A 24,110-nucleotide genomic window follows, 5' to 3' on the forward strand; every position below is an offset into this window, starting at 1 on the left:
GGAGGCTTCGGATGTTAACGTGCAAGAAACCAAGGCTTTTACGGTTACAGAAGTCAACAAATGATACCACCTGGGGAGTAGGAGTGATACTGGGGCTACAGGGCCTGGGTTAACCTCTACATCACCTGAGGAACAGAGGAGGAGTAGAATAAGGATACGTCTAAAGGCTTTAAGAACTGGTCTTCTAGTGCGTTGGGTACAAAGAAAAAAAGGGGCAGATTTCCGGGCATTGTAGAATAGATTCAGGGCATTATGTATAGACAAGGGTAACCTAAGCGTTGGGTAACAACAAGGTAAGGGTAGCTCAACCGAGCTACACACAGCCACTACAAACAATCACCCACACAGACAAGGAAGCAGAGGGAACACTTATGCAATGACTAGATGTTGATAAGGACCAGGTGTGTGTGATTAATTAGACAAGACTAGTGGAGTGATGATAAATGGATCGGCAGCAGCTAATAAGCCGATGACGACGAACGCCAAAACCTGCCCGAACAAGGAGGGGTGGCAGCCTCGGCGGAAGTCGTGACAAGACATGTGACTAACAGAAATTGAATAATATGTCCCTGAACAAAAGGGGGGTCAAAAAAAGTAACAGCCAGTATCTGGTGTGGCCACCAGCTGCATTAAGTACTGCAGCGCATCTCCTCCTCATGGACTGCACGAGATTTGCCAGTTCTTGCTGTGAGATGTTACTCCACTCTTCCACCAAGGTACCTGCAAGTTCCCTGACATTCCTGGGGGGGAATGGCCCTAGCCCTGACCCTCCGATCCAACAGGTTCCAGACGTGCTCAATGGGATTGATATCCGGGCTCTTCGCTGGCCATGGCAGAACACTGACATTCCTGTCTTACAGGAAATCACGCACAAAACGAGCAGTATGGCTGGTGGCATTGTCATGCTGGAGGGTCATGTCAGGATGAGCCTGCCTGCAGGAAGGGTACCACATGAGGGAGGAGGATGTCTTCCCTGTAACGCACAGCGTTGAGATTGCCTGCAATGACAACAAGCTCAGTCCGATGATGCTGTGACACACCGCCCCAAACCATGACGGACCCTCCACCTCCAAATCGATCCCGCTCCAGAGTACAGGCCTCGGTGTAACGCTCATTCCTTCGACGATAAACGCACATCCGACTATCACCCCTGGTGAGACAAAACCGCGACTCGTCAGCGAAGAGCACTTTTTGCCAGTCCTGTCTGGTCCAGCGACGGTGGGTTTGTGCCCATAGGCAACGTTGTTGCCGGTGATGTCTGGTGAGGACCTGCCTTACAACAGGACTACAAGCCCTCAGTCCAGCCTCTCCCAGCCTGTCCCGCAGGTGTGATGTTCGGATGTACCGATCCTGTGCAGGTGTTGTTACACGTGGTCTGCCACTGCGAGGACGATCAGCTGTCCGTCCTGTCTCCCTGTAGCGCTGTCTTAGGCGTCTCACAGTACGGACATTGCAGTTTATTGCCCTGGCCACATCTGCAGTCCTCATGCCTCCCTGCAACATGCCTAAGGCACGTTCACGCAGATAAGCAGGGACACTGGGCATCTTTCTTTTGGTGTTTTTCAGAGTCAGTAGAAAGGTCTCTTTAGTGTCCTAAGTTTTCATAACTGTGATCTTAATTGTCTACCGTCTGTAAGCTGTTAGTGTCTTAACGACCGTTCCACAGGTGCATGTTCATTAATTGTTTATGGTTCATTGAACAACCATGGGAAATAGTGTTTAAACCCTTTACAATGAAGATCTGTGATGTTATTTGTATTTGTACTAATTATCTTTGAAAGACAGGGTCCTGAAAAAGGGACGTTTCTTTTTTTGCTGAGTTTATATATTGCACAGACAGTTAAATTCCTGTCTCTCCCAGTCTGTCCAGAGATGAACATAGGAGTAAAATAAAGAATAAAATAAATAAAAAATAAAATAAAACTAAGACAGAAAAGAAGAACAATAAAGAAAATGTGGGGGAAATAAGAGATGAAACAGAAGCCCAGTGAGGCGACCTTTGGTGTCCGTCTATTTCACCTGATTGTGGTCCCTTGAAGATGGCCCTCATAAGACTAATGTATTCTGTGGTTAATGGAGCCGCCCGCATCGCTCTGCTCCGAGGGCCGGGCTGATAGAGCCATCCGCCTGCCACAATAATTTTCCATAATTTCCTCTGAAGGGCCAATTATCTCAAATAGACGCGTTATAAGGAGGGTTGGCATGGTCAGTGCAACAAATCGGAGTGTCAACTCTTACCCCCGCCACTAGGGGTCAGGCTCACTGATGGAACTCTACTAATGTGGCTGGATCATGTCACTGTCACCTAATCAGTGAAAGGAATGATTTTTGTAATCCTGTTTATCTAAAATGTGAGAGCTTTGAGATAACAAAACAATCACATACAATCAGAAAAGCATATGCTACGAATACTGAGGAACAGGTTTCTTTATTCAGTATAACCCTGTGAGACGCATAAACCACACACACACACACACAATACACACATGCGCGCACACACAATAAACACACACACGCGCATGCACACACACACAAACACACACACACACACACACCCTTAGTCACACACTTTCTTGGCCCATGATGAAAGGCATGGTTTATTAGAGGGTGATGACTCTCAGTGTCTATCTCCTTCCCTCAGTGTCTATCTCCTTCCCTCAGTGTATATCTCCTTCCCTCAGTGTCTATCTCCTTCCCTCAGTGTCTATCTCCTTCCCTCAGTGTCTATCTCCTTCCCTCAGTGTCTATCTCCTTCCCTCAGTGTCTATCTCCTTCCCTCAGTGTCTATCTCCTCCCCTCAGTGTCTATCTCCTTCCCTCAGTGTCTATCTCCTTCTCTCAGTGACTCTCCTCCTTTTCTCTCTTTCTCTGTCAAACCTTCTCCCTTGCTTCCACACGCCCTCACCTTCTCTCTCTCCCTCTCTCACCGAGTCTCTCCATCCCTCACCCCTCTCCCCCTGTTTCTCCATAGTAACTCATCAGTAGAGTGCCTCTCTCTCTCTCCCTTAATGACATAGCTATTAGCGCTAATGCATTTCAAACGTACAGCAGCTGCCACCTCACATTCTGATGGAAAGTGCATATCTTCCTTCCCTCTCTCCTTCTTTCTCCCAGTCTCTTTCCACCATGTCCCTGTGTCTTACACATCAGATTGACAACCCACGACAAAGCTCACGATGTCATGTGTCATGTGTCTAGGACCAGGCCTTGTAGATACATTTATATTATCATACAGCTGAGTAAGTACTGCCACTGGTTTTGATATTAATAGTGGTATTACAGTTTTTCTCCATTGGTTTGGCTCATTTCTTGAAACAGAAATTACATTCTCAAAACTCTAAGATCATTTGGCAAAACAGTCTTACAGTTCAGCACAACACTATAGCTCACTTGCAAAAGCTCATATCTCTCCTAAAACTGTTCACTCATGCTTCAAAACTAAATTCCTTTCCCATATAAGGAGTCAGTGCCACGAAAATGGCAAAGATCCTTCTCAATTGCTTTGGCTCATTTCTTGAAACAGACCGGACGTTCTCAACACTCTTGGTGCTTTAGCCAAAATAACGTGGATGGTTCGGCACAACACCATGGTTCACCTGCAAAAGCTCATACCTCTCCCAAAACAGTTCACGCATGTGTCAAAACTAAATTTCCTTCTCATTTAAACAGTCAGTGCCCCCAAAATGCTTCGTCCCTTTGGCATTGTGTAAGCACTGCAAGTCAAAATGTTTAGATGTTTTGTCACTATGGCAGAGGACCATTGAAATATCCCTCATGTCCACCTTTCAGTCTTAGCCCAGTCCTTCATTGACAATGGTTACTGTACTGTTTTTTGTCTAGCTAACAGAATACAATTGTGTATAAAACTGAAAAAAATAAATAGGATTTTAGGGTAAGAGTAGCCTCCAAGGTTTGACATCACACATTGCACTCATACTGCCAAGGAAATTGTAACCATTATCATTCACACACATAAAGTAACTTCCATACATCAGAGTAAAAAGAAAATGTATACAGCATAATATACTGTAATATAAACACACAAACAAAAAACAATGAAAATTATATGCAGCCTACAGTGCTGTAAATAAAGCTGGAGTTTCACAACTAACAGTTCTTCACTGGTCGCTGTCCTCACCCTCCTGGCCATCCACACGCTGCTGTCTGTCTGGCCACAGATTCTCGTCCACATCACAGCGTATATTCTCCCTTACGATGCAACGAGGGAAGAAACGGCGTGCATGTCGCAACCATCCCCTACACTGATCTCCTGTAATATCCTCACACGCAGCGTCCATTGCATGGAGCAGGGACCTCTGATCTTGAGCCCGATGCTCATACACTCTCCACCTCCAAGCGGAGAAATACTCCTCAATAGGATTGAGGAAAGGAGAGTAAGGTGGTAGGAACACCATGACCATCCTTGGATGAGTAGTGAACCAGGCCCTGATGAGCGGGCCACGGTGGAAATTCACATTGTCCCATACAATGACATATTGTGGTAGGTGAGGCCCTACGAGACCGCTCTCATTTTCAGGGATCAAATCAACATGAAGGCGGTCCAAGAAGATGAGGAGCTTCTGTGTATTGTATGGGCCAAGACTGGGGATGTGAGTGGCCACACCATTCTCCGATATGGCAGCACACATAGTTATATTGCCCCCTCGCTGGCCTGGGACATCCACCATGGCCCGGTGGCCAATAATATTACGGCCACGTCTTCGGCCCTTGGCCAGGTTGAAGCCAGCTTCATCCACAAACACGAGGATGTGATGGGTCTCGTTTCCTTCCAATGCCATTATTCTCTACAATAGCGTAAAAAAAGAAAACATCAAATCAGTCATACAGAAGAGTCATACACTACAGTTACAGACAATTACATAGGAATGTTCTATGTTCTCCACAAGTTCAATATACTACTGGCCACTACTCCAGTGGTTCCAAACCTGGGGTACATGTACCCCCTATGCAGAGGTACTACAGGGGGTATTTGACAGAAAGGGGAGGGGGGAAATCATCAATGACTAGACTTACTGAAATGTTACAGTAAAACCCACAGTATTAGATAGATTTACATGGGAGGCACTAATTGCAGCTCTTTGACCCCTTTTCTTATTGTATGTTATATTCTTCAAAATAAGGATTATAATGATAATTGCATCATACAGTAAGCTGCAGTTTTTAGGCGAAATGTTGAAGTCAGATAAATCAAATACTTCCATACCTGGATTACCTGGATACACAAATCAGGTAAAGTGGGTACTGAAGCCAAAAAAGTTTGGGAACCACTGCTTAATTGTAAAAATGTTATAATGATGGACAACCAGTAACTGACTTACATGTACATACTGGTACCGCAGCTCTTTCACTCTATCAGAGTTCCTCTCAAATGGTACCCTGTAAATTTGCTTCATTGTCATCTGATGCTTCTTCAATATCCGGTCTATTGTGGAGATGCTTATAGAGTTGACATTTTGGAATATGGCATTGTCTTGTAGGATTGCAGCGCGGATCTGTCTCAATGTGATGGCATTATTTGCCATCACCATGTTACAGATCTCTTGTTCTTGTTGTTCATTGAGAAGTTTTCCTCTGCCACCTGTGCAAGGTTGTCGTCCAATCCTAGATATAGAAGTCAAAGGACAACACTCCATTCGTAATGTATACCTTATGTATTCCTTACAGAATGAGTTACCTATGTAATTGTATTGTTGTTTTACTTACAGTAACTTTACCACAATTCTAATGCATCACTGCACAGTGACTGGAATACTACTGTAAACTGTATCATCAATACTGTAGAAAATAAACTATTCCATAGTTTATTTTCTCCAATGTTTTTCTTGTCATTTTTAGTATCATAACATCCCATTGAGGTAAGATATTACTGTAGGCCTATCACACACACACACTAAATGAATAGGTAAATATGTAAATAAATATATTTCTTGCTCTATGCACAGTGTCCTGTCCTATACAACATATAATTCCATCATTGACTGACTACATACCTGTTTTCCCTGCGAAAGGTTTGGATGATGGAGGAGACTGTTGAGCGAGGCACATTAGGCTGCACTCGGCGACCTGCCTCCGCCATTGTGAGGCCATGGTTGATGACATGGTCTATAATTGTGGCCCGAATTTCATCCGGGACAGCATGGTGTCTTCGTGCTCCTCGGCCTCTTCCCCCTATTCCACCACCACGCACCCTTACTCCTCCTCCTCCTCTTCTTCTTCTTCCTCTTCCTCGAGCAGGCAGTTGCCCTTGTTCATTTACTTGGCCAGGTGCCTCCATGTTCAGAAATTGTACTGGTCCTGCATGGTCAAGCTCTTTACATACATGTTTGGCAGCATTCACAGTCATGGACAGCACCTGTCAGGTAACTAAACATACTGTTTGATTGGTCATCTGAGATGTGTGAAACTCCTCCTTCGTTAGTCAAGTTCTAGTTTCACCTGACTGTCAATTGCTGTAATAAATTTATCAAATGTTCCAAGGGATTCATATATGGTATTCATGGTATTATGTTCTTGACTAATTTTGACAATTGAACAGACTATTGTGCATGTGATGACTTATACAATGAAATGACGCTGACACGTTTTGGAGCGAACAACCATTAGACTGAGAATCAACAATCAGTTTAGATCAACAAGATCTATTCACTTGGAAATTGTGCTAAATGTAGGCTACCTGTACTTAATCATTTGCAAAGATGTACTGAGACATTGAGACATGTACTTAGACATTTGCAATTTGATGAAATGAATGAGAAATTCAATTCTGTTGTGAACAATTGCCAAGTGGTTTGGAGGTTTGTCCATGTAGTTTTGAGAATGTAATTTCTGTTTCAAGAAATGAGCCAAACCAATGGAGAAAAACTGTAACAGGTAAACTACTGTACTTTATGCCTGTGATTGACAAGTAAGTGCTCAGTTGCATCGTTGCATTACTGATGGTGGTATTGAATATGAAATAAATATATTTTAAAACCAAAACAATTAATAATAATAAAGTAACAAAACAAGAGATGATGCAAACAACTGTCTGTATCTCATGAAAGAGAAAATAATCAGAGTTACGATTTTAAATCTGATCTTGTAAAAAATATTAGGAGCTGGCAAGCAGCAGGGATACTGGAGTTATTCTACAAAGAGCGCTTTGTAGGCATGGCAATATTTTATCTACCAGTTGTAAAAATGCTATAAAATATCTTATATGTTATTCAATGGCATGAATGGTCAACAATATTGCCTTTAATAAGTCATTCCGGATCTACTCCCCCATGTAGTGGATTGCCTGAAATGACATTTACAACCAGGAAATGCTTTTATGAGGCGCACTATGGCCATCGCGTTACATTCCTAGCTCCCCCTGTCACGGTTTACTATGCCAGAACCCAGAAGCAGACAAGGACAAGGTACGTAGAGAGAAAGGTGAGTGTTTATTTAGTAGATTCCGAGTGAGGCTGAATAATCCAGGGAACAGAGCGGGTGGCGTGGATGGGTTGTTGAGGGTGCAGTGGTTGGTCCGGTACTGGCTCGGCAGCCGCCGACCATCAGGCAGAGGTTGGGTGAAGGTTCCGGGTGAGAGACTGCAGACAGAACAAAAACGGAGGTCAGTACACAGCAAGTAACAAGGTGCAAAACAACAAAACTAACTAATGGCTCAGAGGCTGACACGCTGACAAACATACTGTTCATAGCTAACGATCCGGCAGGAACTGGATGTTGGGCCAGAGCCTAAGAAGGGTGATGATCAGGACCAGGTGTGCAGATTGCTGATGGGATGCAGGTGCGGAAAACAAGAGCGCTCCCCGGAGCGTTCCCGAACCCTCGGGAAACTGGAGATTACGAACAGGAACACTAGTCACCAGACAGGACCCGACTCAGACAGCCGGGATCGTTACAGTACCCCCCTCCGACCGACGCCACCGGGCGGACTCCCGGAGCGCCAGGATGGAGGCGGTAGAAGTCACTGATGAGGTCCGCATCTAGGACCTGTCGCCGCGGAATCCAACTCCTCTCTTCAGGGCCATACCCCTCCCAGTCCACGAGATACTGGAAACCCCGGCCCCGCCGTCTGGAATCCATGATGCGACGCACCGTGTAGGCAGGACCACCTCCGATCATTCGAGGAGGAGGAGGAGGAGGCGGAGGAGGCAACAGAGGACTGAGGAAGACAGGCTTGAGGCAGGAGACATGAAAGGTGGGATGGACTCTGAGCGTCCTCGGTAGTTTGAGTCGAACTGCCACTGGATTGATCACCCTCTCCACCACAAACGGACCAATGAACTTCGGTAACAACTTCCTAGACTCAGTCCGTAACGGAAGATCCCGTGTGGCCAACCAAACCCTATCTCCGATGGTATAGGTGGGAGCGGGGATCCGGCGACGATCGCCTGGAGCTGATACCGGTCCGAAACTCTAAGGAGTGCCTTTCTGGCCCGATGCCAGGTCCGGTGGCAACGACGAATATGGGCCTGAACAGAAGGCACTGAGAGCTCCTTCTCCTGAGAAGGAAACAGGGGAGGTTGGTAGCCATACAGGCACTGGAAGGGAGACATCCCAGTGGCAGATGTAGGAAGAGTATTGTGGGCATACTCAACCCAAGGCAACTGAGAGACCCAGGAGGTGGGGTTGGAAGAGACCAGACAGCGTAGCGTGGATTCCATCTTCTGGTTGGCTCTCTCCGCCTGACCATTGGATTGGGGGTGAAAACCAGATGTGAGACTGACTGTAGCTCCAATGGCCAAACAGAAGGACTTCCAGACAGCAGAGGTAAACTGAGGGCCACGGTCGGAAACGATATCACTGGGCAAACCGTGGACCCTGAAAACCTCCCTAACCAGGATCTCGGACGTCTCCGAGGCAGAGGGAAGCTTGGCAATAGGCACAAAGTGGGCGAACTTGCTGAATCTGTCCACGATAGTCAGAACGACCGTGTTCCCCTCAGAAGCGGGCAACCCAGTGACGAAGTCCAGGGCCAGATGCGACCATGGTCGCGGGGAATAGGAAGGGGGTGAAGTAGTCCAGAGCTGGACCGATTGGTACTCTTATTCTGCGCACACACTGGACAGGCAGCAACAAAACCCCCGAGTATCCTCGGCCATGGCAGGCCACCAAAAACGTCTGCGAAGAAACGCCATTGTCCGAGCCACGCCAGGGTGACAAGCCATCTTGCTGGCGTGGGACCATTTGAGGACAGCAGGACGAACCGACTCAGGCACAAACAACCGACCGGGTGGACCGTTACCGGGACCGGGCTGAGTCCGAAGGGCCGCCAGCACCTCCTCCTCAATCTTCCACATAACTGCTCCCACGACGCAGTTCCGGGGGAGGATTGTCTCGGTCTTGGACCCACTCTCCTCCGTCTTGGAGAACATCCGGGACAAGGCGTCCGCCTTGCCGTTCTTAGATCCAGGTCGAAACGTCAGGGCAAACTTGAATCGTCCGAAAAACAACGCCCACCTGGCCTGACGGGGAGTTGAGACGTTTAGCCGATTGCACGTAAGCAAGATTCTTGTGGTCAGTCCAGACAATAAACGGTTGCTCCGCCCCCTCCAACCAGTGGCGCCACTCCTCCAAGGCAAGTTTCACCGCGAGAAGCTCCCGGTTACCCACATCGTAATTCCTCTCCGCAGGCGAAAGGCGACGAGAGTAGTAGGCGCAGGGATGGAGTTTACTGTCCGTGGAGCATCGCTGCGACAGGATGGCGCCAACTCCCACATCAGACGCGTCCACTTCAACGACGAACTGACGGGCCGTGTCCGGTTGAGAGAGAATCGGTGCGTTGGTGAATCGCCTCTTCAAATCCAGAAACGCTCGATCCGCCTCCGGATTCCACTTGAAGGTCCTGATACTGGAAGTCAAGGCAGTTAACGGAGCGGCCACACGGCTGTAATCCCGGATGAATCTGCGGTAGAAATTCGCAAACCCCAAAAAATCTCTGGAGCTGCAATCTCGTACCGGGCTGGGCCCATTCCAGAACCGCTCTAACCTTCTCCTGGTCCATCCTAATCTCTCCCCTGGAGATGATGTACCCGAGAAAGGATGTCGTGTGGGCGTGAAACTCGCACTTCTCGGCCTTCACGAACAGGCGATTCTCCAACAATCGCTGCAGAACCTGCCGGACATGCTGGACGTGGTCGGAAGGTTCCTTCGAGAAGATCAGAATGTCATCCAGGTAAACAAACACAAAGAGACCGATCATATCTCTCAGGGACGTCGTTCACCATACTCTGGAATACCGCTGGAGCATTGGTCAGTCCAAACGGCATCACCTGATACTCGAAGTGACCCATCGGTGTATTGAAACCCGTCAACCACTCGTCCCCCTCTCTGATCCGGACCAGGTGATACGCATTGCGTAGGTCTAGCTTGGTGAACACCGTAGCACCCTGTAAGGAGTCGAAGGCAGAACTCATCAAGGGCAGGGGATACTTGTTCTTGACCGTGATGTCATTCAACCCCCGATAATCAATACACGGTCGAAGAGAGCCATCCTTCTTACCCACAAAGAAGAATCCTGCCCCCAGGGGTGATGACGAGGACGAACGAGACCAGCAGCTAGGGACTCCTTGATGTAGGTCTCCAACGCCTCACGTTCAGGTCGGGAGATACTGTATAACCTTCCCCTTGGGGTAGACAGCTCCAGGGACCAGGTTGATGGCACAATCATATGGTCGGTGGGGAGGGAGTGACAGAGCCTTCTGCTTACTGAAAACTTCCCCCAAATCGTGATATGTCTCGGGAACCAGGGACAAATCTGGGGGTTTAGCCTCAATCACCTGACTGGGAACCGAATGGGGGCAGGCAGTCTTGAGACAGTTAGCATGACAATCAAGGCTCCAACTCGTTACCTTGCCCGTCACCCAATCGAACGTGGGATTGTGTTCCTTCAGCCAGGGGTATCCAAGGACCAGAGGAACATGGGAAGACGGCAGAATGAAGAATGAAATCATCTCAGAATGATTCCCCGACAACCGCATCTTAACCGGTTCAGTCCTCATCGTGATACGTGCCAGACTACTGCCGTTCAGAGTGGTCGCTTCAATGGCTTCCGGCAATTGCTCCTTGGAAAGCCCCAGCTGTTCCACCAACTCGGCATCAAGAAAGCTTCCATCGGCACCTGAATCGATAAAAGCGTTAAGCGCTAAGCTCTGATTCCTGTTCACAAGGGTAGCCGGGAAAGCGGGGTCTGACAGAGGTACTGAGAGGTTGAAACTGGCTCGCTAAAAGTCCTCCCAACTTTAGCGAGCCGGGCAGTTTGACGACCGCCGGGAACAAGTGGAGATGTAATGTCCCGAGCTACCACAGTAGAGGCAGCAGTTGGTCTTACGTCTATGTTGACGCTCCTCCTTGGTTAACCCGTGCCGCCCCACTTGCATGGGTTCAGAATCGGGAGAGAGGACCTCTCCACTAATCCATTGTGGTGGAGAATGATCGACGTGTTCTGGTCCACCACCCGACCCGACTGGGAACTGAGAAGCTGATCGATTGGACGGACCCCATTGCTTCTCCCTCCTTCGCTCTCGGACTCGATTATCCACCCGAATAGACAAGGCTACCAAGCTGTCCAGGTCACTAGGCTCGGATAGGAGATCAACTCATCCTTGAGCTGCTCCGACAGACCCTGGTAAAAGGCCGCTTGCAGCGACTCCTCGTTCCACCCACTCTCCACAGCCAACGTCTTGAACTCGATCACGAAGTCGGCCACGCTGCAGTTCCTTGGCGAAGCGAAAACAGGCGCTAGCTGCGTCCCTCCCTCGGACGGAATGGTCGAAGAGCTTCCTCATCTCGGCCGTGAACCCCTGGTATGAAGCCATGCAGGGATCCTGTCGTTCCCAAACGGCTGAAGCCCACTCCAGTGCTCGACCACGCAGCAACTCAATCACAAAGGCTATCCTAGCCTTGTCTGTGGCATAAGAGTAGGGCTGTAGATCGAACACTAATCCACACTGCATAAGGAAGGAACGGCATCTTCCCAGCTCCCCCCTCATATTTATCCGCGTCGGAACCTTGGGCTCACGGATGGACACAGCTTCAGAAGCGGCAGGCGAGATGGGTGAAACCGGTAGTGGATCCTCCACCGGACACTTACGTTGGTTCTGGACCTCCGTCAGACCGGTAGAAAGGTTCCGAACTGACAACGCGATCTCCTGTAGTACCGTGCTATGATGGCCCAACATCTTCTCCTGCTGGGTAATAGCATGGCGAACGGAGTCCAGGTCCGCTGGGTTCATTACTGGCCGGATCGTTCTGTCACGGTTTACTATGCCAGAACCCAGAAGCAGACAAGGACAAGGTACGTGAGAGAAAGGTGAGTGTTTATTTAGTAGATTCCGAGTGAGGCTGAATAATCCAGGGAACAGAGCGGGTGGCGTGGATGGGTTGTTGAGGGTGCAGTGGTTGGTCCGGTACTGGCTCGGCAGCCGCCGACCATCAGGCAGAGGTTGGGTGAAGGTTCCGGGTGAGAGACTGCAGACAGAACAAAAACGGAGGTCAGTACACAGCAAGTAACAAGGTGCAAAACAACAAAACTAACTAATGGCTCAGAGGCTGACACGCTGACAAACATACTGTTCATAGCTAACGATCCGGCAGGAACTGGATGTTGGGCCAGAGCCTAAGAAGGGTGATGATCAGGACCAGGTGTGCAGATTGCTGATGGGATGCAGGTGCGGAAAACAAGAGCGCTCCCCGGAGCGTTCCCGAACCCTCGGGAAACTGGAGATTACGAACAGGAACACTAGTCACCAGACAGGACCCGACTCAGACAGCCGGGATCGTTACACCCCCTTCCATTCATCTCTCTGCCCTCCAATGTGCAGTTTTATCATTGTGTATAATTTAAGCATACCACCCTGCATCCCACTGCTGGCTTACCTCTGAAGCTAAGCAGGGTTGGTCCTGGTTGGTCCCTGGATGGGAGACCAGATGCTGCTGGAAGTGGTGTTGGAGGGCCAGTATGAGGCACTCTTTCTTCTGGTCCCCAATGTGTAGTGCTGTCTTTTGAATGGGATGTTAAATTAGTGTCCTGTCTCTCTATGGTCACTAAAGATCCCATGGCACTTATTGTAAGCGTAGGGGTGTTAACCCTGGTGTCCAATCTGGCCATTGTAGCCACCTAATCATCCACAGCTTCTAATTGGCTCATTTATCCCCATCCTATCCCCTGTAACAATTTCCCAGGTTGTTGCTGTAAACGAGAATGTGTTCTCAGTCAACTTAAATGGTAAAATAAGGGATATATATATATATATATATATATATATATATATGACTGTAATGTGAAATGATTTAGGGGCTGGTTCTTGTAGTCATTGGCCCTGGGGCCCTACTACTAAAAAGCAGACCCAAGAGATTGCATCCAGAGACAATACAATAAAATGAATGGTCTGGGAAGAGACCCTGACAGAGCTGGGATAGGTTAGGCCTATGACCTTGAGAAATCAGGAGCAATCAAACACTTTACTGTCTATTTCACACACCATTTAATTCCAATGTATTTTAAACCCTGAACGGCCATCACAACAGGTGTTACGACGACCAACAGTCCAACGTTCAAAATTTCGGACCATCAGGGTGATCATATTACCAACCCAGGCACCATCGCTATAGATACAATAGGAAGAGAAGGGAAGCGTGGTCTATCGTTACGGTAACAGATGCAACAGCAACAGTCCGGAGGAAGAGGGAACAGCCGTGTCATTGAGTCATATAATGTCACCAATGTTATTGAACATAGCAGATGGGCCAGGCCAGGTAGGGAGCAGAGCGTTAACACACACACAAGCACACACACACACACACACACACACACAAACACTCCCATACACATAGACAAACACACTAATTCTCCTGTCTCTTACATAAATACCTTTCTCTCGGAGTCTGACAGCTTGCTCCACCCGTTAGTTTAAGATGCTCTGCGCTGTTCCAAAAGAGCATGCCGCCCTAATCTAATTACAGTGTCACTCAGCCGAGTGTTCACCCAAAAGGAAATTAGAAAAGCACACCAAATCTACAAACAAATAAATTCTTCTCACAGGGAACGAGGCATAACTGCCTCTCCCCACCCTCCTCTCCCTCCCCCTCTCCCCCCTCCCAACAGTTTTTATTTTTTTATGGTTTCCCAGTCGCCCCTGCCAAGATTCATTACCTGGTCTAATTATAAATGCAAATGAAATCAGCTCCAATACATTATTAATGGAATAGCATCATTAAGATTCATTTACAGTATTTGCAACAATATGATATTTTCGAACTGTTTTCATGGCTGATTAAAGACATGGACAGATAAGAAAAAAAGGTGGAGGTAGGGGAAGGGGTGAGGGTCAGACAGAAGGAGAGAGAGAGAGGGATGAGGTAGAGCGATAGAGGGAGGGAGGGAGGGAGGGAGGGAGGGAGGGAGGGAAAGAGAGAGAGAGAGAGGCAGAGGGGAAGTCAGGGTGAAAGGGAGAGAGCTGGCTTTTCCACTTGAAGAGACAGTGAAGCCATATTGGATGCAGTTACCTATGAGCAGGTGTGCTGTGTGAGGCCACTGTGACCCAAACGCAACTACCTGCATGGGTACACATCCGATTGAGACGCATTAAAGCTGACCAGCTGGCCACAGGCAGACAGAGAGGAAGGCATCAGTCCTGCCTGGCCCTGAGCAAAGGGGACAGATGCACTGACAGACAGAACCAACCTGGGTCGGTGGGAACAGCGGGTGGAGAGAGGTGCCGGCACTGCCACCCCCAGACTTCGGCTTCAGAGTGTAAGCGACCGTGAGTAAAAATGGACTTTGCTGGAAAGTAGGGATCATAATAATTTGTTTAAAATCAGTTAAAGCCTATTCTCAAATATCCCCCGGGAGGCACAGGGTTAAAAATCAATTTGTGGGAAGTGTACCATGACAGCAAGCTCGTCTCCTTGGAGACAGAGGATACAACAGTGGGGAGTGTGTGTGTGTATGTATCTGGTGCCGGGTGTGAGATTGAGTGTGTGTGTGTATTTGCAGGGCATCTGTGTGGAGCACACACACAAACAGACACACACACACACACATGCACCAAACACACACACAAACAGACACACACACACACATGCACCAAACCCACACACAACATAAGCCAAGTAATACTGACAATTCTGAGATGTAGACATTAGCAGAGAGTGGTGTTCTGCTGTTTGAAAGGTCAGGTGTTGGGAAATGTGTATATCAATTATGTCGCTCTTGCTGCTGGTGATTCTCAGATCCACCTCTACGCAGACGACACCATTTTGTATACATCTGGCCCTTCATTGGACACTGTGTTAACAAACCTCCAAACGAGCTTCAATGCCATACAACACTCCTTCCGTAGCCTCCAACTGCTCTTAAACTCAAGTAAAACTAAATGCATGCTCTTCAATCGAACGCTGCTGGCACCCGCCCACCCGACTAGAATCTCTACTCTCGACGGGTCTGACCTAGAGTATGTGGACATATCTTCCAGACTCACATTAAGCATCTCCAATCCAAAGTTAAATCCAGAATCGCCTTCCTATTTCGCAACAAAGCCTCCTTCACTCATGCTGCCAAACATGCCCTCGTAAAACTGACTATCCTACCGATCCTTGACTTCGGCGATGTCATTTACAAAATAGCCTCCAACACTCTACTCAGCAAATTGGATGTAGTCTATCACAGTGCCATCCGTTTTGTCACCAAAGCCCCATATACTACCTATCACTGTGATCTGTACGCTCTTGTTGGCTGGTCCTCACTACATATTTGTCGCCAAACCCACTGGCTCCAGGCCATCTATAAATCACTGCTAGGCAAATCCCCGCCTTATCTTAGCTCATTGGTCACCATAGCAACACCAACCCGTAGTATGCGCTCCAGCAGGTATATCTCACTGGTCATCCCCAAAGCCAACACCTCCTTTGGCCGCCATTCCTTCCAGATATCTGCTGCCAATGACTGGAACGAACTGCAAATATCTCTGAAGCTGGAGACTCTTATCTCCCTCACTAACTTTAAGCATCAGTTGTCAGAGCACATTTTACATTTTAGTCATTTAGCAGACGTTCTTATCCAGAGCGACTTACAGTTAGTGAGTGCATACATTTTCATACTGGCCCCCCGTGCGAAACGAACCCACAACCCTGGCGTTGCTAGCGCCATGCTCTACCAACTGAGCTACAGGGGACTACACTTACCGATCACTGCACCTGTACACAGCCCATCTGAAATTAGCCCACCCAACTACCTCATCCCCATATTGTTATTTATTTTGCTCATTTGCACCCCAGTATCTCTATTTGCACATAATCTCTTGCACATCTATCATTCCAGTGTTTAATACTAATTGTAATTATTTTGCACTATAGCCTATTTATTGCCTTACCTCCATAACTTACTACATTTGCACACACTGTATATAGATTTTCTATTTTTTTATTGTGTTATTGACTGTACGTTTTTGTTTATCCCATATGTAACTCTGTGTTGTTGTTTTTATCGCACTGCTTTGCTTTATCTTGGCCAGGTCGCAGTTGTAAATGAGAACTTGTTCTCAACTGGCTTACCTGGTTAAATAAAGGTTAAATAAAATTTAAAAAATACAGGCACAACACAGATTGACCATTATGTAGAAAAAGGCTGTTGTACATTATTTAATGCTCAAACACACACAAAACATGAGTGTGTACATGTGTCTGTAATACTGATAGCATTGACATTTAAAAGACAACAAAATACAAATAGAAAAGAGATAGAGGAAGAGAGATAGTGAGATGGGTAGACATATGGATGAAATGGTGTGAGAGAGAGAACGAGAGAGAGAAAGAGAGAGAGAGAAATAAAGAAAGAGAGAGATAGAGAAAGAGAGAGTGCGAAAGAAGGAAAGAAAGAAAGAGAGAGCGAGAGAGAGAGAGAAAGAGAGAGAGAGAGATCGAGAGAGCGAGAGAGCGAAATAAAGAAAGAGAGAGAGCAAAAGAAAGAAAGAAAGAAAGAAAGAAAGAAAGAAAGAAAGAAAGAAAGAAAGAGAGCGAGAGAGAGCGAGAGCGAGAGAGAGACAGAAAGAGAGAGAGAGAAAGAAAGAAAGAAAGAAAGAAAGAAAGAAAGAAAGAAAGAAAGAAAGAAAGAAAGAAAGAAAGAGAAAGAAAGAAAAAAGAAAGAAAGAAAGAAAGAAAGAGAGAGCGAGCGATAGAGAAAGAGAGAGAGAGAGAAAGAAAGAGAGCGTGAGAGAGAAGGAGAAAGAGAGAGAGAGAGCGAGAGAGAGAGAGAGAGAGAGAGAGAGAGAGAGAGAGAGAGAGAGAGAGAGAAAGAAAGATTGAAAGAGAGAGAGAGATAAAGAGACAGAGCGAAAGAAAGAAAGAGAGAGAGAGAGAGAGAGAGAGAGAGAGAGAGAGAGAGCAAAAGAAAGAAAGAAAGAAAGAAAGAAAGAAAGAAAGAAAGAAAGAAAGAAAGAAAGAAAGAAAGAAAGAAAAAGAAAGATTGAAAGAGAGAGAGAGAGAGAGAGAGAGAGAGAGAGAGAGAGAGAGAGAGAGAGAGAGAGAGAGAGAGAGAGAGAGAGAAAAAAAAAAAGAGAGAATAGAAAGAGTGAGAGGTAGATTTTAACTTTACCTTGATACTGTCCAGCCAGGGAAAATCTGTCTGCAGCTGCTCCGCCTCCCTGGCCAGCCTCTATACAGGAAACACACATGAAGCAGAGGTCAAGGTCAAAGGTCAATACAGAGGTCAGGGTCAAAGGCGCCGCTGGTTCAGTGTGTCAGAGTGTGTGCCAACCTGTTGTCTAGGGAAAACACTGAGTGAATTAACTGCTGCTCATAGACTGTATAATTCTAGAGGCAATGGCTGGTGCCAAGCTCAGCATGCTCCTCAATGGGCTTACACACTCTCCTAACTGTCAGGGGAATTTAATTTCTGTAAGGCGCAAGCTAAATGACTACAATTTCAGACCATGTACTGTAGCAAAATGGTGCCAGACATATTTAGACTAGCTATAGTGTGTTGCAAATGTAAAAATAAACCGTGATTACAACCCTGTTATTCCAAGGGGTAATACAGTTAACATTTGGAGTGGAGAAGGTGAGTGCCATTGAATAACATGAATATGTTTAATAATATTTTACAAACCAAAAGGACAAGGAATTTCTGTCAAATGCCTTCTTGTGGCTAAAGGGGTTCAGTGCAATGTTGCTTGCTTTACTGGCATATTTTTAGTATTTGGGTTCCTAACTATTAATAGTTATACTATAGGTCTGACATAATTAATTGCACAGGGATTATAACACGGAGTATTACTGTCTACATGTAGAGGCTTATGGGCGACACACAGTATCAAGTCGCCCAATGGTAAAATAGAGTGAGTCTCTAGAGAGACAGTCTCTTCCCTGTGTGTCTGCATGGTACCATGCCTTAGTACTATATCTAGGTTTCCTCTTTGCTCCCACTTCAACCCCCTAGGGAAATATCTGGTTTGCGTCACATATCAGCCAGCCAGACAGTCAGCCAGTCACCCAGTCACCCAGCCAGTCAGTCAGCCAGCCAGTCACCCAGCCAGCCAGTCAGTCAGTCAGTCAGCCAGCCAGTCACCCACCCACCCACCCACCCACCCAGCCAGTCAGTCAGTCAGCCAGCCAGTCACCCACCCACCCACCCAACCAGCCAGTCAGTCACCCAGCTAGTCAGCCAGCCACTCAGCCAGCCAGCCAGTCACCAAGTCACCCAGTCAGCCAGCCAGTCAGCTAGTCAGGCAGGCAGCCAGCCAGCCAGTCAGCCAGCCAGCCAGCCAGCCAGCCAGCCACAGTGTCCATGGGCTTGAAAATGACAAACCCTATTTAGACTTCCACTAAGTGGACTTTCATATCTGGTACAACATCAAAGGGACTATATTCCCCAAGCACATTATTTTCTCTCCTAAAAGACAGGAAAGTCATAAACTCTCGTTAGAGAGAGAAGTGTCCTATTTCTGTCTGAAGGTCCACCCCCCCATCAATAAGACCCTCCCACTCACAGCTAGGCGTCCATTTATGATATCACTAACCTCGTTAGTGAAACAATAGCTGAATGCTAGGATCAAACGGGTCTTAATCACCTGAATGTGGATTCAATTAAGAAACAATGAAATTTAGATTTTATTCAGTCACTACTAATGAGATGGTGAACCACTGAAACATAGACACATACAGCAGAGCTAATTAGCCTAATGAAATGATCGCCACAAAGTTCATTAAAGGAAACTTCATCAGTTGTGTGACAGTGTGGCGTTGTGCATACAAAGGAGGGGTCAACCTAGCTAAAGGGCACTCTTGAGTGTTCGTAATCCAGCACAACAGTTTTCAATTAGGAATCAACAGTGGAGTATGCTGCTGGCTAAACAATTATCTCCAGATTCTACACTGCTCTGAATTGGCCTGAGAATTGAACATATTGCTGAAGGGTTAGCTCTATATGCCACATATGGCAAAACAATAACAGATGTAAGTAAGAACCTTTCATGTCACCCTTTATGTATAGTATGACTTTGCGTATAAATGATTTGTGAACCAACTATGTAGTGCTTATGAAGATATAAAGCCTTTACAGGTTGTTGTTTGCCTAAAGTGGGACCTTTCACCTTTGGCTGACCATCAATGCCAAACGGTGGTAGTCTATCAATACGTGTCTGTCTAACTGTGACGTCTCTTCAAGGAGACGATCATTATAGAAAAGGAGAAGAGGACATAAATCATCATGAATGAGGAAATATAAATATAGTGTCCATGTCCACGACACTGCATATGAAGAATGGTTCCTCCATCGTTCTCTGTCCTTCCTTCCTGATGATCTGTGATCTGTCCATCCGTTCATCCTTATGACTCTCGTTTTTCTTCAGTAGTCAATCTGTCCTTAAAAATCTCTCCCTCGTCTCTTAGAGAACTCAATTTCTCTCCTCCTGAGTAGCCCCCTCCGTATTGTGTTTCTCTGCCTTCTTCCTCAGTATTGTGTTTCTCTGCCTTCTTCCTCAGTATTGTGTTTCTCTGCCTTCTTCCTCAGTATTGTGTTTCTCTGCCTTCTTCCTCAGTATTGTGTTTCTCTGCCTTCTTCCTCAGTATTGTGTTTCTCTGCCTTCTTCCTCAGTATTGTGTTTCTCTGCCTTCTTCCTCAGTATTGTGTTTCTCTGCCTTCTTCCTCAGTATTGTGTTTCTCTGCCTTCTTCCTCAGTATTGTGTTTCTCTGTCTTCTTCCTCAGTTTACAAGCATTTCGCTACACCTGCAATAACATATGCTAGTGATGCAGACAATTACATTGATGGGAGTTACAATCTATCTGCAATATTAAGCTGATCTACCCCCAAAAAAAAAAGAAGAAAAAAAAATCTAATACATCTGCTAAACACGTGTATGTGACAAATAACATTTGATTTGATTTTATCTGTTTCTCTGTCTTCTTCCTCAGTCATCTGTTTCTCTCTCTTCTTCCTCAGTCATCTGTTTCTCTTTCTTCTTCCTCAGTCATCTGTTTCTCTGTCTTCTTCCTCAGTCATTTGTTTCTCTGTCTTCTTCCTCAGTCATCTGTTTCTCTGTCTTCTTCATCAGTCATCTGTTTCTCTGTCTTCTTCCTCAGTCATCTGTTTCTCTGTCTTCTTCCTCAGTCATCTGTTTCTATGTCTTCTTCCTCAGTCATCTGTTTCTCTGTCTTCTTCATCAGTCATCTGTTTCTCTGTCTTCTTCATCAGTCATCTGTTTCTCTGTCTTCTTCATCAATCATCTGTTTCTCTGTCTTCTTCCTCAGTCATCTGTTTCTCTGTCTTCTTCCTCAGTCATCTGTTTATCTGTCTTCTTCATCAGACTGAGAGACGGGGGGGTATATAATCTATGCTGGTGGCTGGAGCCAAGCCGCTTAGTGCAACTGGATGAGCGTAGTGAGATCAGAACAGTACAGCACAGGCCGGCCCACACAATGCAGAGACAGAGACATGGACACAGTCTAACTACTGTAACACAGCACAGTCCAATGTCTGCTTTAATGTCTCTGACACGATCTATATTACTGATGGTGATGCTACAGACAAGGTCAAGCAGTATATACACTGTGTGCTTTAATGCAGCTATACGTCTCCAACCCTTCACACTATATAATCAACTAGCTGACAGTATTACTGTACCGTACAAGTGGTCTAACATGATTCTGCTGGATGGATCATCAGAGCTGTTTGTTCAGTCCCTGTCTGTGATGTTACTGCAAGCCTCTCTCTCTCTCTCTCTCTCTCTCTCTCTCTCTCTCTCTCTCTCTCTCTCTCTCTCTCTCTCTCTCTCTCTCTCTCTCTCTCTCTCTCTCTCTCTCTCTCTCTCTCTCTCTCTCTCTCTCTCTCTCTCTCTCTCTCTCTCTCTCTCTGTCTCTCTGTCTCTCTCTCACTTGTAAACTTGTGGAACTTAAAAAAAGCCATAATGAAAAGCACAGTGTGAGGCGATTAGTATCTTTAATATTCATAACTGTTCTGTTTGCTCTGTTCCAGAGCGGTTTAATCACTCAAAGTCATGTTATTTTTTGAGGAATGACAGCACACCATGGTCCAGCCATGTCATGCTGCGTTGAGCCCACTAAACGACACACCACACCATAACGCCTGGCCCACCCAGCCACCTGTCTGATTGCTGCAGTGAGTTAGAGTTCTCCAGTCCAGACCTCCACCCAGCCACTCAGCCGGCCTGTGTGACAATAAGGGCACTCAGCACAACACATTGTTGTCTGGGTTGATCTCGAGGGCACTCGAAAAACAACACTAACAGGCCACTCACTGTGTTTACGCTGTGTAAGTGTGATTGCGGTGTCAGTGTATTGAGGCACTCAAAAACACCTGTTTATTGACCTCTCAACACTGTGTCTGTGTGACATACAGTAGGCTGCAATGACATAGGGCCCTCAACACTGTGCATGACTGCTAAACGCGGTTTGATAGCATCCCCAGAGTGTCATCTGCAGTTAGTAAAGCCCCAAAAACAAGTCTGCTTTGACTTCCTGCCTATCAACCTTACCAGTGACCAACTGAGCATTCATTCGCTTCCTTCACATAAGGCTAAATCTACCAGTTGGTCAGCAGTATTCTGCCTGTGTCCTATCACCCTGTGTCCAGTAGGGGGAGTAGCTCCAGTCTGACCGGCCCAGTGGTTCTCCTCATCAGCCAGCCAGTTGAGCCTGTCAGAGTGAGAGTAGTCAGTCTGCAGAGAGAGTCCATTCTGTCTGTCTCTCTTCTGACACTGGGCTGGGATTAGGGCCAATCATAGAAGTCCCTGAGTCCCACCACCACCACACCAACAGATGGAAGGACTTTCGGCTCCAGAAAACATCTCCGCAGACTAACTCTTTCTCCCTCTCTCAGTCTCCCCCCATTATTTTATCTCTTCCTCCTGCTTTGTCCTCCATCATGTACTGTACATAACCTGTCCATTTCTCTCCATCTGTCTTACTTTATACCTATCAGCAGGGTTTTATCAATCCTCTAACTCGTATGATCGTCCCAATCTAACCACTAGACTATTTCCAGCCACATGAAGTGACTTTATTTAAAAAATACCGTCAATCAATAAATCAATAATTGATTACTCTCTGAGAAGAACAGAGAAGTATATTGTGTACAGTACAATGATGCATTCATGGACCCTTCATGTACTGTACATAAAGGGTCCATGAATGCATCATTGTACTGTACACCCTTGAAATGAATGCAAGTGGGAACACAGCATTGACGTGGACCTCACGTATTGACATATTGTCATGTATGTTCTCCTAATTAGACTAAGCCCTATAATGAGAGACATACAATGTGAAGTTCTGATTCCCATGCTGAGAGGACAGTGATAACATGACCATACTGTTCTCTCCTCAGAGAGACACAACAATATGAAGGTCCATAATGTGGAGAAATAATGACCCTAAATCGCAGGTCCCTGGTTGCTCTCCCATAGGCAGCTGGGCATTGTAGTTCTTCTGAGCTGGCTCGGAGTGAGGAAGTGCGTGGATGGGAGAAAGACCCTGCGGGTGTGGGTGGGAGACCCGGTCTCTGTTCTGTGGTCCAAAGAGGCCTGTGGCAGGCCCGTTCTGCAGATGCTGTGTGCGTAGTGCTATTATAGCCCTGTGCAGAGATAATCCCTGTCTTTGTTTCCCGCTAATCTTCCCCCTCCCTCCACAATGGAAATTATATAACTTCCTCTTGCATTTCCCCGCTCCTCATCGCTAAGCATGCAGGCTGTCTGTCTCTCTTCATTCTATAGCAGAACATCAGATTTCTATAGCAGAACACCAGGTTTCTATAGCAGAACACCATATTTCTATAGTAGAACTCCAAATCTCTATAGTAGAACACTAGATTCCTATAGCAGAACACCAGATTTCTATAGTAGAACACCAGATTTCCATATACAGCTTTCTATACTAGAATTCTTGAACACCAGTTTTGCACAGTTGCCTACAACACCAGCTTTCTATTCTGGTGTGTTTCTAAAATGAGTAGCAGCTAGCTTTCTATTGTCGAGCACAATCTGTCTTTACTAGAATGGCCCAGTTTTAGCAGAACACCAGATTTCTATAGTAGAACACCAGATTTCTATAGTAGAATGCATGTTTTATACACCAGAGTACCATCATTCGAGTTTGACATACTGTATAACACCATCTTTCTGCATATAGAACATTATCTTGTCATAACAAAGGAAAGTACTCATGTTAAATGACTAGATCAATGGGATCACAGCTGGTTTAAAATAGTATTTCTCCACTCAAGGCTAGTGGCTCTTTACAGCAGAGAAGAGCCAGACTGTTGGACCTGTTTTATCTGAACTCAAGACTATATTAATATACTACTGGGACAGAGAAGCTTACTCATCAGCCTCACTGATACTACCAGTCCTAAACTATTATGAAAAATATTCTGATAAGATATTCAACCCAGTAGCCATGCCATAGGGTGGCCAATCAACTTGTCTGACCTAGTACAAAGCAGCTGGGATTTTCTACATCACATTCCAACTCCAGTATGAATCCACCAACTGTAGCTGGCCCAACAGATTTACATAGAACAGTTCCCCAAACAGACCTCGAGAGCTGCCAGAGTTGTGACTAGAGGGAGTGCGGATACGACCGGAAGTGA

At 46.3% G+C, this 24,110-nt stretch overlaps 1 protein-coding gene across 3 annotated transcripts in view; it reads right to left on the minus strand.

Annotated features, from left to right (window-relative positions):
* Window positions 1–24,110, minus strand: part of LOC121574858 (voltage-dependent calcium channel subunit alpha-2/delta-2) — a 279,464-nt gene that overhangs the window by 140,817 nt on the left and 114,537 nt on the right. For all 3 annotated transcript variants that reach the window (XM_041887497.1, XM_041887496.1, XM_041887498.1), the window contains exon 4: window positions 17,602–17,661. In XM_041887497.1, the coding sequence (XP_041743431.1) occupies window positions 17,602–17,661 (60 nt within the window). The remainder of the gene's footprint in view (window positions 1–17,601; window positions 17,662–24,110) is intronic.

The sequence above is a fragment of the Coregonus clupeaformis genome, chromosome 10 (assembly GCF_020615455.1).
Source record: "Coregonus clupeaformis isolate EN_2021a chromosome 10, ASM2061545v1, whole genome shotgun sequence".
Taxonomy (NCBI): domain Eukaryota; kingdom Metazoa; phylum Chordata; class Actinopteri; order Salmoniformes; family Salmonidae; genus Coregonus; species Coregonus clupeaformis.